This window comes from Orcinus orca, chromosome 12 (assembly GCF_937001465.1).
Source record: "Orcinus orca chromosome 12, mOrcOrc1.1, whole genome shotgun sequence".
Lineage (NCBI taxonomy): Eukaryota > Metazoa > Chordata > Mammalia > Artiodactyla > Delphinidae > Orcinus > Orcinus orca.
Window position 1 is genome coordinate 41,624,614 of NC_064570.1, and position 16,169 is coordinate 41,640,782.

Consider the following 16,169-nt stretch of genomic DNA (forward strand, 5'->3'; position numbering starts at 1 on the left):
GATATTTGGATTGTTTGCAGTTTGGGAAAATTATGAATAAGGCTGCTGTGAACATTCTTGTACTAGACTTTATTTGGTATACATAGGTTTTCATTTCTCTTGGAGAAATTCCTAATAGTGGAATTTCTAGGTCATTTGGTTCATAGTGTAGATGTTTAACTTATAAGAAACTACCCCAGTCCTCCCAAGTGTGTGTACCATTTAACACTTCCACCAATGAGTGAGAGTTCCAGGTGCTCCACAGCCTTGCAAATCCATTCTTAATAGTATGGAGGAATGAACCTTTTAAAATGAAGATCCAGTCATTTTTCTTACTTGGTTAAAACCCACTAATGCCATCTCATTGTCTTTAAAATAAGAATTTAATATTTTCTATGACCTGAAAGAGCCTGCCTAATTATATAGCCTTGGGCCCTACCAGTCTCCCTCTGGTACACCGTGTCTTGGTATAGTGTCTTACAGTTGTTAAGCGGGTCAGAACTTGTTTCTGGTGTAGGTTCTTTACATAAAGTGTCCTCTTTGCTTGATGAATACTTGGCTCTCTTTTCCTGCTCCCCAGTCACCTGTTTATCAATATTTTATCAAGTCTCAACTTAGATATATTTTCCCTCCAACCGCTTCTTATACATGCTTAAAGCATTTTGTTCTCAGCACAAATTTGAATGTTGCTATGTTTTTTATATATCTCTGTAAGTTTTGTGAAGGCAGGGATGTATCTGAATGTGTCACTGTAGCATATATAGCACCAGCCATGGTCCCTGGCATATTGAATGAATGAATGAACAAATGCTTTCCGGTGATTTTTGCCACAAAGGGAGAGAAGGGAATGAGATAACCCCAACAAAGGAGTAGGGAAAGAATAATTAGAGATATCGAAGATGTCAGAATGGGTGCACGATGGACCAAATTCCTAAGGAGAAATAGGAGAATGTTGATAACAGATGCCAAGGTGGAAGAGTTCCTCTTGGGAAAGAAGAGAAATAGCCTCTCTGTGAAGTGAGACAATTAAGAATGGATGTGTCTATACCAGTGGGCCTTGAGGAGTGGGGTTAATATAGAGGGTAGACTTTGTGTCAGAGGACATGGAGATGACCTGAGTTCTTGAAGGGAGTGTAGAAGCTAGGAAATTAGACTCATTGATAATGCATCAACTAAACAGCACCCTGGGCCCACATGAGATTAGATTGCATTGTTTTCCTTCTACATTTAGTCTCAGTAACCCTGATCAAGACTGATTCTAAGACAGAAAAACATTTAATGTGGTAAGAATAACAAGGGAAGTTACTCTTTGTTGAACACTTTCTTTTATGTGCCAGATAGTATGTTAATGTACATTAAATGCATTTTCTTATTCAATCCTAGTGTCACAGAAACCCTATGAGGTATATACTGTACCCCATTTTTTTAAAAATGAGGTTACTGAAATTTTGAGAAAAGTTAAGTAATTTGTCCAGTTGCATGTAGATAGAAGTTGTTGAAAAGCTGGAAGTAAAATTCAAGACAATTTAACTCTCCAGCTGATGCCTTGGTTCTAATAATAATTTATAAAAATTTTAGTGGAAAACATTTTCTCCCTAATCTATTTTGTTCTAATAATTGTATTTAAAATGAAGAAAAATAAATCTGTTTGTAAACCTCTTCTGAAATGGGGAATTGCCTTCTAGGAATGATCTCAGTATTGCATAATACCTCCTTGAAATTTTACTTAACTTTTTATAACTAGAATAGGAAAGATTTATTAGTGGTGCCTCATTTACCTGTAGGTAATTACTGGAGTTCAGAATTCAGTAACCTCTGTTGATCTGCTAATCTGCAACAACATAAAACTTGGAAGTTAAAAAAAACAGAAAATAAAGAGCTTCTCATCAGTGAGCAGGGCTGGAAAAAATAAACAAAACAGATCCAGTAATTATGTGTGATCAGCTTGTGGCCACAAATAACAGAGATGGTATCCAAGAGGAGAGTGTAGGCCGAGATTTGTGATCAAGAGCAGCAAGCTTGACATGATAGCAAAGAAGAGAATTGACCAAAGGAAAAGAAGACACCTAGGACACCTTTGCATAGAAGACAGCATGACTAACTTATTCCAGTGGCTGCTTTTTGAGGACACAATTATGTCACTTAAACAATTATGTCACATTTAAGACACAAACAATTAAGTGTAAATTAGGGAGCATGTAGTAAAAATAGGCTGGTAGTTATGTTTGCTTCTGTAATTTACAGGGTCATTTGCTAAGGCAAGAGCAGGATTATATGGTCTTTCAGGTCACGACCAGGGCCAACAGTCTATGAGTTCTGATAGATCAAAAGTTAAATTGTCACACCAGCATACTTGATTTTAGTCCTAAGAAAGCCCAAATAAAAGGTTTTGTCTGTTTTACCGTTGTTGCTCCTTACCCAAGGACCTAAGTGAATCCTAACGTTATTGATGGAATGAATAGATGAAATGCGATGTCATTTGTTTCTCCAATTGAAATTGGGGTTTTTTTTCTTTTTTTTTTTAACATCTTTATTGGAGTATAATTGCTTTACAATGGTGTGTCAGTTTCTGCTTTATAACAAAGTGAATCAGCTATACATATACATATATCCCCATATCTCTTCCCTCTTGCGTCTCCCTCCCTCCCACCCTCCCTATCCCACCGCTCTAGGTGGTCACAAAGCACCAAGCTGATCTCCCTGTGCTCTGCGGCTGCTTCCCACTAGCTATCGGTTTTACATTTGGTAGTGTATATTTGTTTTGTGTTTTGTTTTTCCAATTGAAATTGTTTTAATAAAAGTTTTTATACATTGGACCTGAAATAAGTTAGATAAGGCATGAAAGAAACTGGATTGTGGACAAGCATTAGCTTTAATAAAATTTGAAAGAGTAATCTATTATACTACTAATTACTCGTACTTATTTCCCTGGTGAATATGAGAAAAGGCTATAAAGATATTTTAGAACACTGTAAGCTTCTGAAAGAATGTTAAATGTTTGGAAGACTGGTAAATTAAAGTAAATGTGAGTCTGGAGTTTACTTTTTAGGCAACTATTTATATATACATTGTTTTTAATTGATCTTGATTATGAAAGAGCTTTAGAGATAGTATATCTACAAAATTTAAAGATCGTATGTTTTAGGTGGAAAGGTGAAAAAAAAATAGCACATAAAAGTCTGAGGTTCAACCTACAGAAATTGGGATTTACTAAAGATCATGAATTGTATGTATTCCATAGTAGGTGTTCAATTAGCGTATTTCATCAGTCCTAAGATGACATTAATGGTAAGGCACATCTTTATTTTCTATAGTAAGAGAATATAGTACAAGTTCAGTCTGACACAATGCCTTAACAATAGTCTTGCTTGAGGTATGAATTAGTCTCACTAGTCCCATTATTTGTTCCTAAGTATTTGGTAATTTTGGTGAGTGCCCTGGCTTTGATTGCTTTGCTTTAGTGCATGATAAGCGATTCCTTTGTAAGTCTGTAAGTAACAAAACAGCTTTAATTACTTATGGATATCTTCCTTTCTTAATTCACGTAAAACATTGCATATAACTTTGCAATAAATAAGAAATTAAAGTCATCCTTCCAGAGATGAATACTTGCTTCACTGATTTCTCAGTTGTTCCCTGAAACTGTCTTTCTGGGTACCCAATAACATTTTTCAATGCCAAATTATAATGTAATATTTCAAAGGTATTTTAAATATGATTTAAACTCAACGCACTTTCAACATGTACATAATACTGTTGAAATGACAAAGATATGAATAGCCTTGACCAAATTTGCACATGTGCAGGCAATAAAAACTACATCATTACTGCTGCCTGACTGCAGTTTATATCATCAATTGTAAAATCAAATAAAAATTTCAAAACTCTTGATTTCAATGATACAAGAATTTGAAAAAAATGTGAATCTTCGAATCTATGAAATAAGATAAATCATACTTAAGTTGGAAGTGGTGTTAACTCTATCTGGAACGGTTGGTGAATTCAGTGATGCCTAAGATTAGAATGTTGGCTTTTATATTACTGTTTTTTGACAAAACCACTGAAGCTTCATAATCTTTTTCTTTAGCTTAAAACCAGAGATAGATACATCAGTAGCCTGAAAAAGAAGTGCCAGAAGGAATCTGAACAGAATAAAGAAAAGCAGAGAAGAATTGAGACCTTAGAAAAGTATCTGGCTGATCTTCCAACTCTTGATGATGTACAGAGTCAGAGTCTACAGGTAACATGAAATAAAATTCTGATCTTTAAATGAGAGGGAAACATATTCTTTTTTAAGTTGACCCTTTAGACATTTCATTTTTATAATTTTTCATTCATTTTGTAAATTTTTATCATTTAAAATTTTAGTTGTATATTTGGCTAATTGTAAGTTAAATCTGTGTGCTTAATTGCTGTTTTTAGGATTAACTTTAATTAGAAACTTTGTTCATCTGAGCATGAATAGATCTTTCTTGTTCTTAATTAATATGCGGTTTCCTTCCTAATGAACCTGTCTTAACTCTCTCACTTACTGTTCTACTCTAAAAGGTAGTTTCTAAACCAGTGACACCCCACCGCATGCACACACACTCATGCACCTCAGTTCTGACTTTTCCCAGTATTCTGTGGGATCCACCAAGGCTTAACAAGACCTTTTTTTGACCATCTTTCCAGATACTTGTTTTGTTTTCATCATTCTTCTTAATCTTTCTATAAATTCTTTCTTATACTTTAATCTATGACCTCCATTCACTCCTCTGACTTCTCTTCTGGCCATTTTCCTTTCTTAGCAGTACCTCATCCAAAGTCTTTCTACTAACTCTGGTGAGGCCTATCCTCTTGAAGCCTTATTTGTAAATCCATTAAACCTACTCTTCAGTCTTTTCTCAAAATCTTACTAATCATGGGACTTTCAGTTTTAGGACTCTTGACGTTTGAGGTTAGGTAATTTTTTGTTGTGGGATTCTGTCCTGTGCATTAAAGGATGCTTAACAACATTTCTGGCCTCCACCTACTGGTTGCCAATAGTGCTGCTTCTTCCCTTCCCCCTAAACCAAAAATGTCAGCAGACTTTTCCAAATGTCTGCTGGGGTGAGTGGAGGGAGATCACTCCCAGTTGAGAATCATTGATCTAATCCATGGAGTATCATTATTCTGTAGACTCTAGACCTATAATACAATTTCTGTTTACATTAATTTATAAATTGTAAAACTAACAGAGGGTGATATCATGAAGGAACTAAAGAAGGACCCACAGGAGCTTGAGCAGGAACAGAGAGGACTATAGATTTTAAAACATGTGTTCATACCACAGTACACCCATTAGGATGGCTAATATCTAAAAAACAGAAGTAACAAGCATTGGTGATGATGTGGAGAAATTATAATCCCTTAGGCACTGTTGGTGGTAATGTAATATGGTGTAGCCACTATTGAAAACCATAGAATTACCATATGCTCCACGAATTCCACCTCTGGGTATATGCTAAAAATAATTGAAAGCAGAGTCTCAAACAGGTGTTTATTCACAATGCATGTTCATAACAGCATTATTTACAATAGCCAAACGGTACCTCAAGTGTCCATCAGTGGGTGAATGGATGAACAAACCCCGTGATGTATACACACAATATAGCCTTAAAAAGGAAGGACTTTCTGACACATGCTACAACATGGGTGAACCTGTGGACGTTTTGCTAAGTGAAATAAGCCAATCACAAAGATAAGTATTGGGATTGGCATATGTATAAGATGGGTAACTAATAAGAACCTGCTGTATAAAAAATTAAATAAAATAAAATTTTAAAAAAATGATTACAGTATTTTAGGAATTGAAAAGGAGACATTTAATTAAAAAAAAGAAAAAAAGCAAAGATAAATAGATTAAAAATAAAGAAAAATAGGTATGAGATACCTAAAGTAGTCAAATTCATAGAGACAGAAGGTCAAAGGGTGATTGCCACGGGTTGAGGGGAGAGGTTAGATGGACAGAGAGGTAGATGGGTAGAGAGTTTGTTTTGAAAGATGAAAAGAGTTCTGGTGATTAGTTTACGACAATGTGAATGTACTTAACTCTACTGAACTGTACACTTAAAAATGGTTAGGATGGTGAATTTTGTGTTAGGTATATTTTGCCACAATTAAAATTTTAAAAATATCCCCAAATTGAGATCATTCACTTTTCTCTGTCTTCTAGAAATTTCTGACCCTATTCTCCTCTTCTCCATAATCTCATTCTCTCAGCTCCCTTTACACAAAGGAAGAGATAAAGTGTTAAGTGCTATCCATGAAATGAAGATAGTGTAATTTTAACCATAAGTCTATTAATTCTTGAGAACCCAGTATCAGTTTCTAGTAGGAACATATTTAATATTTTTTCTGTCATGAACTTTAAAAAATTTCTGTTTAGCTGCAAGTTCTAGAAGAAAAAAACAAGAATTTGCAAGAGACTTTGATGGAAATGGAAAAAAGGCTTGAAGAGTTCAAAAAACAGTGTCAAGAAAATGAGGCACAGCTAATATGCCAGAAAAAGAAAGAAAAGGAGTTGGTAACTACAGTTCAGAGGTAAGAAAACCTTCAGTAATTCTTTTATGTTATTTTTAAGTTATTCCTTATTTGTCATAAAGCATTTCACTTAAAATATGTTAATTTATAATTAGTACTCTATTATTTCTCTTAAAGATGTATTATTGAGAACCAGAAGTATTATGTCATCGAAACAGGTTGTCTCAGTTGTGATTTAACAATGCGATGCAACATACTGACATCTTGGTTTTAGATAAGAGTAGGTTTTAGATGAGAATAGTTTTCTAAAAAAAAAAGACATCAATTGAAAACTGGAAGCATTAACACAATGCTTGTCAAAGAATAAGTAAAAATTCTAAGTAACAAAAAGAGGGGCAGCCGGACTGCACTCCTTAATGGGACATGTCAAAGTGAAGTAATTGGCTCCCATTTCACCTGACTGCAGAGTAACAGATGCGGCCATTTGCCATGCACCTTCCGAGTTTACTCACATATCTCTTGCCTCACAGTTCTCTTCGAATTTAATACAGTTAGAACTGCAGTGAATATTATGTTTACTCACATATCTCTTGCCTCACAGTTCTCTTCGAATTTAATACAGTTAGAACTGCAGTGAATATTATTTGTTAGTATATTTTGTTAATGTATTTAAGCTGGAAAATTAATGTTGGATTCATGAAAAACCTAGAAAACTATGCTATATATGCATCTACATGTGCACTGTTTTGTAGAACTTAAAAAACCTTAATAAATTATCAACTATAAGTAGATAACACTATCCTGAAGAAGAAGACAACGAAGCAGCAAAAAACTAAATTTAATAAAGGCACTCTTTATGCTTCTATCAATTATATATAACTCAATGTAACTCACTTTTTTAGTCAAAATCCTCCTGATAATTCCATGTTAATATTGCTTTACTGCTATTTTCAAAGTCTTAAATATGCCTGGTCTACTTTTTTTTCCTTAGATTTCAGTGCAGAAAACCTCTCATTTCTGGAACAATTCAGTCTTCTGTGTTTCTAATCTCAGCTCCAAAAAAAATCCATATACCTTTGACTCTACCTTTATTTTTCTCCTGTTTTCTGCTTTCTTGGTCTTTAATTTCTTTTTATTACTCCACATCTTATATCCTATTCTCTAGTCTCAAAACAGCTTCCTGACCTCCATTAACTCAACCACATATCTTTTTCTTTAATCTTATGACAAAATGAAAAGAGGTAATGCGTTTGTTCTGTTTTATAGGGCATTACAATCATAAACTCAAGCTTTTAAACTCTTATGCTAAAAGCATAGCATAAGAAACTGTTAGGTCAAGGAATAAATATATTGGATTGTTGCTTTTCAAAGAGGAGGCCCCACTCAGCATCCAGTGCAAACTCTGGTCACCACAACACCAATCACACCCATTAGGGCAGCACACACTGAGGAAAGACATGGCCAGGGCATCCATCCTAAAAACAGCCCTCGCATCAAAAACGTTAGACGCACGCAGGCTATACAGGGATGCTCCCACAAAAAAAGCCCTTCAAGACCACTAGGTAACTGTTTCTTCTAAACTCATATAGTCAGAGAAATATAAGTAAAATGAAGAAGCAGAGGAACCACTCCCAATGAAAAGATCAAGAGAATTCCCTGAAAGAATAAAGAATGAAACTGACCTCTCGTCTACTAGATCCCAAGTTCAAAAAGGAGGTAGTAAAAATGCTGAAGGAAATAAGAAAGGTTATTGATAGAAATGCAGATTACTGTAAAAAGGAACTAGATTGTTCCTCATATTAATGAAGGAGAAGTGTAATTCTGCTGATTTAGTCAACAATTATCTTTACAAACAAACTTTTGCTGCACTCAAAACGCAGGGCAAAAGACGTGTATCCGTATTCTTAGGCTCCCTACCATAATCATCTTAATCAAGGAACTCTCCTTTGGGGGAGAGGGAAAGAACACGGCTTAGATTGCAGAGCTCAGACTAGGGTCATGAAGGACTTCACCAGGGCCTAATGTTGTCACATACTAAGCAACTCTTGACTCTGGTCTCGTATTTGCTATTTCTGAAAAGATAATCTGCCTGCATTATATTTCTTATTTGTATGAAATATAGGTACTCAAACTTAGTCATCTGTTGTCTGTAGGCCTTGATTATTGCTTGCTTAAAAAATATTATAGACTCTAAGAAGAGACTTCGTTCATCTACCAAAATCAGCACAGAGAGCTTATTTTCTTCATATAATTATGTCTTTCTAAAACAGTTTGCAGCAAAAAGTAGAAAGATGCCTTGAAGATGGAATTCGCCTTCCCATGTTAGATGCAAAACAGCTTCAGAATGAAAATGATAACCTGAGAAAACAAAATGAGAATGCTAGTAAGGTCAGTATATGTCTTTAATAATGAAATTTGATAGTGAAATCTATACTATATGGATACGTGCATAGATATATAATTTATCTAGTTTATTTGATTTATATTTTTGCTAATATTTAATAGCTTATGGAATTTTTAGTTTGAATGTTTTTATTAGGAAAGAAAATAGCAGTTTAAGTAATTTAAATTTAAATAAAAGCCAAACTAAAGTTATATTATTTCTTAGCAAAAACAAAAGGATATCTTTTTCCATCCTAAATTATTCAAAATCTGTCTCAAACTTATTTTTATAAATTGTAAAGATTAAAGTTTTATCAAGAGCTAGAGTAAGACGTTTACAGTTTTACATATGTGTGATCCAAATCATACTGTTTAAAGGATACTTTGTATCCTTTAATTCATACTTTGTATCCTTTATTCATACTTTGTATGAATACTTTTGTTAAAAAAAAAACCCACACACACTTTGATTTAAAAAAAATAAATTCAAAATTCCCTGTGCTTTTGTTTTCTTGAAATTTGGTACTTCCAAAAAAGCAATGGAAAAAAAAATTTGATTCAGACTGATATATTTCCTATGTTGTAGATAATAGACCGCCAACAAGATGAGATTGACAGAATGATTTTAGAAATTCAGGTAAGGAATACTTTGTGCTTATTTTAATTTAGCTGTATGCTGATTTACTCTTAGTAATTGCATATCTAAAAAATATCAAAGCATATATGTTTTTGTATGAACATATTAATAACACTTGAGGTGACATTGCAAATTCTTTAATATTAATCTTTCAGTTCTTTAGAATGAAAATGATACTTGGTAAATCAGTTCTTCAAAAACCGTGAAAATTATTCTTCTCTATTCCTTACCTCTCCTCTTTACAATTGGGTGCAGTCTATCTCTACTACTGAGAACACATTTGGTTAAGGTCATCAGTGATCTAAAATTAAAGACAATTAACTGTTTTTAGTCCATTGTAACTCGGCAAGAGCACTCTCCCTCCTAATAATTCTATATATTATTTTTCTGTATTATCAAAGTATGACACTTTGCATATTTGTGTCTGTATCTAGAGCTTAGGGTAGCTGACCCAAAATATAAACCAAAATTTGTAGATTAAGTGGATTTTCATTCTTTTATTGATTTGCCAGATATTTACCGAGCCCCTGCATATATGCCAGGCACTGTTCTTAGCACTGGAGATTCATCAGTGAACAAAGCAAGTCCCTGGCCATTCTAGTGGGGTGAGATGGAGAAAATGGAAACATAATGTCAAGTACGGATATGTACTATTATTTAAAAAAAAAAAAAAAGGAGGATAGAGGGCAATGACAGATCGTGCTGCATTATATGCAGTGGTCATGAAGTTTTCCCTGAAGAAGTAATATTTGAACATAATTCTGAATGAAGATAAGCAGGGGAAGAACATTCTAGGCAAAGAGAGCAGCCAGTGCCCTGAATGTGCCTGGTGTGCTCTAAGACAAGCAAGAAGGCTGCTAGTCTGGAGTACAGTGATTGTGAGATATAGTGAGAGGTGACTGATGGTAGACAGTAGCCTGGGGCCAGATCACATAGAGGTATATGTCTTTGTATTTTATTCTTTGTGTGATAGAAAACCATTGGACAAATTTTGCTGAATAAATTATTTTTATATCTCCTAATTTGAGTATTCTCAAAACTGGAAGTAAAAAAGAAAAACGTAATGGTTTGAGTGTCAGAATTTATGGACAATCTGCTTTGTCTTTTGGCCATATTAAGTGATCTATCAGTTTAGTCAAACACTAGTCCAATTCAACAAGTGTGTGGGCTTATTGGATTGATTCACAGAGGTTATACTCTTTAGTGTGTATTCCTTCAGTTGTTCTGCAAGCCATTCGAATTACGAGATGGTTAGATTCCCTCAGCCATTATTATCTGACTTCTTATCATAGACCACAATGAAAGGAATTTCTCTTTCATTTGGTAACAATATCCAGGAGGTAAATCTAATAAAAGTTATCACGATACAAATTAAGGACAGTCAACTTTGTCCTTTGGCATTGAAATTTTGGTGGATAAAACATGTAGGATTTATTGTTTTTAATTTGTTTATTTGTAGGATTTATTGCATACTCTCTCACACATTATAGATGTTTAGTATATATTTGTATTAATTGAAATGTGCATTTTCCCCATTTGTGGAAGCATCGTAATGCAATTTACTCTTACACATTAACCAAGTCTTTAGTCACATTTAGATATGACTATATATAAATGAATATGTAGAAGAATATATAATTATGTGCCATTCCATTCTTTGTTCTTAAAATGCTTGAGTTAACATTCTTTTATTTCTTCAAATTAATTACAGAATGGAAGTCAAATTAATGAGGTACATTTATTTCCAAATATTTGGGCCCAGACAGTATACTCATTAATTCTCTTGTCTACCTTTGGAAGCAAAGCCTATCTTGTTTTGTTTTGTTTTGTTTTTTGTTCTTAGCCATTGTGACCATCTAGGTTTATAGGTCTAGGATATAGTTTCCTCAGAGAGAGAGACAGCAAATGTTGATAACTGGCCAACTAAACTCCATGTATTTACCAAGATATTATTTGAAAATATCTTGAAAATTACAGATGGAGACAAATATGCCTCAGATAATGAGAAAATTTTTTGCTTAACATTACTTGTTTAAACTTGTTATTTTGGGGCCCTCACAGTTGAGAAGGCTAGGTTTTTTGTTTCATTTGTTATTTGGTGGTTTGTGATGGATATAAAAAGTGCGTAATCTGTAAAAACCTGAAATTTTCAGAATATTGCCTCTTCTGAAAAAATGAATACTAATTATTTACCTAGCATTGGAAACTGCAGAATCCTAAAGAGAACACTCTGGGTTGAAGAAGTATTCTTGTTGCTTTATACTATAGTCAATGGGCATGTCATCAAGTTGAACCACATAATAGAGCAATTCCTGTCAATTACTGATTATTTAAAGCTCCTAGCTTTTCCTTTTGCTTACATCAAGAATGGCCAACCTTAGTCCTATGTAGATGGTGATGTCCTTCCAACATGCTGTAACTCTGTTTTATATTACTTCAAATTCCTTGGCATAGCCAAAATAACACAAAATACTTTATAATTAAGAACAACAGAGAACTTCCCAACCAATTTTAACATGAATTATGCATTTTAGCTATTAGTATAGTATTAAACTTATTGTAAAATGTCATTGCCATTGTAGTTTGCGTGTTTTGTTCCTCCATAGTGCTGGGAAGTTGTTCCATTTTTGGGTGTTTAGTAGACAAAGCCAACTTAGTATTATTCGAGTTTCATGTTTCACTGCTTCTTTATGTCCCTGCACACTGTTGAGAAGATCAAATTTGTTCGAAGTTCGTTTGGCTGATTTGGAGTACTGCATTGCCTTGGGTAGATGCAGGTTATTCTTATAGCTTAAATTTTATGACACAAAAAATAAAATCCCTTGCCATGTTTATTACGTCCAGTTTATAGGCAGTAAAAATAAGGCATTGTTATAGAGTGAAAATGATATATTTAAAATACAACTATTGAACTTCCCTGGTGGCTCAGTGGTTAAGAATCCGCCTGCCAATGCAGGGGACACAGGTTCGAGCCCTGGTCCAGGAAGATCCACATGCCGCAGAGCAACTAAGCCCGTGCACCACAGCTACTGAGCCTGTGCGCTAAAGCCCACAAGCCACAACTACTGAAGCTTGCGCACCTAGAGCCCGTGCTTCGCAACAAGAGAAGCCACTGCAGTGAGAAGCCTGTGCACCACAACAAAGAGTAGCCCCCGGTCGCTGCAACTAGAGAAAGCCCGCATGCAGCAACGAAGACCCAATGCAGCCAAAACTAAATAAATAAAATAAATAAATTTTAAAAAAGAAAATAAAATACATGTAGTTTACTACCTTGCACCAGAACTCAAATAAATACTACCTGGTTTAGGTCAGTGGCAAGTTTATTGATTCACAACTTTGGAGGTTTGGGGAGAAATCAGTCTTCTACTAGTTATATTGTATTTGTTGTTGAATATAGAAAAAGTTTTACTTCATGTAACGGTATATGCTGATTTTGAAATTGAGTTCAGTGTTATAAAAACACAGATTTATCTACTATTTTGTTCAGCCGTCAAGATGATATTGTTAACTGGCATGAATACCTTGATTAGTAATTGATCCTTTAGAAATATTGCCTTTCCTTATATCCACGAAACCAGTGTAGCTAAACTGACTTCTCCTCTTACAGGTTTTTCTTCTGTCAATATATATACTATAAAAAGACATTTTGCAGTAGAATGTTTCCCATCATTTCCATAAACATGGCTACAGTCAGAATGTGAATGAGTTCTTCACTGGGCATTATTACCTTCCTTCCTATTTATCCCTCAAAAGGACATTTCACCCATATAACCTTGTTTCCAGTGAGCTGCTATCTTTATGTTATCATTGTAATCTTTTGGCAGAGGAGATACAAAGTAAAAAAGTTTGTTATGTTTACTTGTTTTCTCTAACATGTTAAAAAGTTTTCTCATTAAAAGAACTTACGCATTTAAATGGCCTTTCTGAATTGACAGCTATCAATGAATGATTATAATATTACAAAGTAAGAATGACACTTTTAAAAGTCTTTAAGACTGTTCACTTTTAATGACATGGTTGGGACCACCAATCTCAAAACTGTGACAGTATGTCCTATTTATAACGCTTCAAGAGAAGATGTTTCCACAGCCTCAGAAGATTTTATTCCAATTTTTAGCAATCTCTCTTATTAAAGCTTTCATCAAACAGGTTTTTTCAGTAGATATGGTGAGAAAATGGATCATAATCCAATACAATGTCATACAGGCAGAATATAACTTTTCTTTAACCTAAATAAATATTGATTTAATGTTTTTCAATATTATCGTGTGATTTTATCTCCATTTTTTATGTTATCCTAGTTTTGTAATGTGTCCTGACATGAAGTTCTTTCTTCCCAAAGTTTTTTAATTTTTAAAAATTTTACCTATGTGTAAATGCTTTATATAATGCATGAAAAACTGAAAATTTCTCATCAGAAATCAATACTAATTTTTGAAAATCCTAACAGCTAAAAATATGTATTCTATCAAAGGAAAAGTAAATTTTTAAAAAATAAGCTTTCTCTCTAGTCTTTGTACTTACAAAGAGAAAAAATCTTTAGTGTATAGGCCTTTTGTGTGCACAGTATAGTTGTTAATTAAAATCTTAGAATAAGATATGTAAAAGGTGGATTTAACTTTTGAAAAGTCAGTTCTTTGTGTCTGAGGTGGGAAGTTGCAGGAAGGGAGTCAGCTCACTTGAATCATGAAAGAGTATTCTTGAGCCTGTGCTATGAGTGGTCACCAAACCTATATGGATATTCAAAGTACTTGGGATGCTTTCTAAAATACAGATATCTGGGCCCCATTGTGACTCTGATGAGTCAGTATCTCTGGGGTGAAGCTTGAAATAATGTATTATTAATAAGTTCTCTAGGAAGTTCTTCCTTATAGCCCAGTAGTAGTCCTAGTCCTAGAGCCTTTAGGAAGTATTGTACAATCCTCAGCTTGCTCATGGGACCACAAGTGGGACTTGACTGGAAAGACTGAGATTTAAGTTTAAAAAAAAGGATTTAATTCTGAGACACTAACCTTAGGTGTGTAATGGCACGTTTAAACTCTTTTGGTAGCTCTTGCTTTATAAGCCTGAGAAAATCATGACCTGGAAGAAAAGGAACCCAGGCAAGTGGTGCTTTTTTAATATTGTGCAGATTTTTTAATAACGGTTTTATTGATATATAGTTCACACACCCTGTAGTTCACCCATATAAAGTATACAATTCAGAGGGACTTCCCTGGTGGTCCAGTGGTTAAGACTCCACGCTTCCAACGCAGGGAGCTCAGGTTTGATCCCTGGTCGGGGAGCTAAGATCCTGCAAGCCAAGTGGCCAAAAATAAATATACAATTCAGTTATTTTTAGTATATTCACAGATGTATGGAACCAAGACCACAGTCAATTTTAGAGCATTTTTGTCACCTCCAAAAGTAACACCTTTAGCTGTCACTCCCTTAAACCCCATGCCCTCCTCAGCATAAGCAATCACTAATCTACTTCCTGCATTTATAGATTTGCCTGCTCTTAGACATTTTGTATAAATGTAATCTGTGGTCTTTTGTGACTCTTTCTCTGACCACACCAGTTGTTGAGCTCCATTAATTGCCAGCACTCTGCTGTTTTCAGCAATGCCCTGTGGCGTAAATTGCTTCATAGACTGGTCCATTCTGGCTCCTTTGAAGGACTAGCTTCCTGGGTTAATGTTTGAGATTTTTACTGTTCCCAGGAGTGTCCTTCCCAGCTGTCTCTTTTACTGTTTCTCTCTTGCAAGCTAGCCAGCCTACAGTAGAGCCTGTTGCTCCAGTGAATCTAACACTGTCCTCCCAAGTGCCTTTGCCACAATCTCCCGCTATTTTGAGAGTGCCCTTAGGATTGAACTTTATACTCTGTTGCAAAAGAATTCAGTTCCTTTAGGGAGACCTTCAGTGGTCTCTGTTCTGTGGCCTATTTATCCCCAGGCAAAATCTCTGAGCCTAGTCATTGTGGGTGGGAACAATGTCAAGATTCTGAGTGACTCTAGCTGAGTGCTAGTGGAGGGAGGGTGCGCAGCAGCTCTAGGTCTCTCGGCTTGCCTCTTTCAGTGGATACTCCTGCCCCAGAAGCCAATGCAAGGGCGGTCAGGGCCCCAGTATTCTCGTGGCTACACCCCAGGTAAAGCCTTCCTCCCTTGAGGCGGCCTGGGCTCTGAAGAACGGAGCCCCCACCTTTTGGCTGCACTTGCCTGGAACTTAGCTTCAGCTACAGATGAGAAGTGCTGACGCCCTGCCCTTCCTAGGAAGACAGCGGTCCAACTAGGAGCTGGGGGAGGGGGAGCCCTCTGTTCTTGGCTGTTCCAGCCTGGAGTTTCCATCTTGCTTAGCTGTGAGAGGGTAGGAATCAAGTGGATTTTGTTTCAAATACCACAGACTTCCGCTCTTCTGAGTTTTAGTAGCTTTTCTTGAATATGTTTCTTCATTTGCTTGTATGAACCATTTCCAGAAGCTTTAAATGTGTTATTTTATGGTTTTTCACCAGTTTCCTTGGGGAGCAGGTCTGAGGAGCTCCTCATGCCATCATGCTGAAAGCAGAGCCCTCAGGGAGATTATTTTTAAAATGATATCAGGTAACAAGGTGATAGTTAAGAAAGGAATTTGAGGTGTACACTATCTTCAATTATTATTAAACAGAAACCTAAAAAATTACAATTTTTAT

General features: G+C 35.2%; 1 protein-coding gene across 2 annotated transcripts in view; it reads left to right on the plus strand.

Moving 5' to 3' along the window:
• CEP85L (centrosomal protein 85 like) overlaps nt 1-16,169 on the plus strand; it is a 155,859-nt gene that overhangs the window by 119,958 nt on the left and 19,732 nt on the right. For both annotated transcript variants that reach the window (XM_049695512.1, XM_004264674.3), the window contains exons 7-10: nt 4,067-4,219; nt 6,389-6,543; nt 8,754-8,871; nt 9,452-9,502. In XM_049695512.1, coding sequence (XP_049551469.1) covers nt 4,067-4,219; nt 6,389-6,543; nt 8,754-8,871; nt 9,452-9,502 — 477 coding nt within the window. The remainder of the gene's footprint in view (nt 1-4,066; nt 4,220-6,388; nt 6,544-8,753; nt 8,872-9,451; nt 9,503-16,169) is intronic.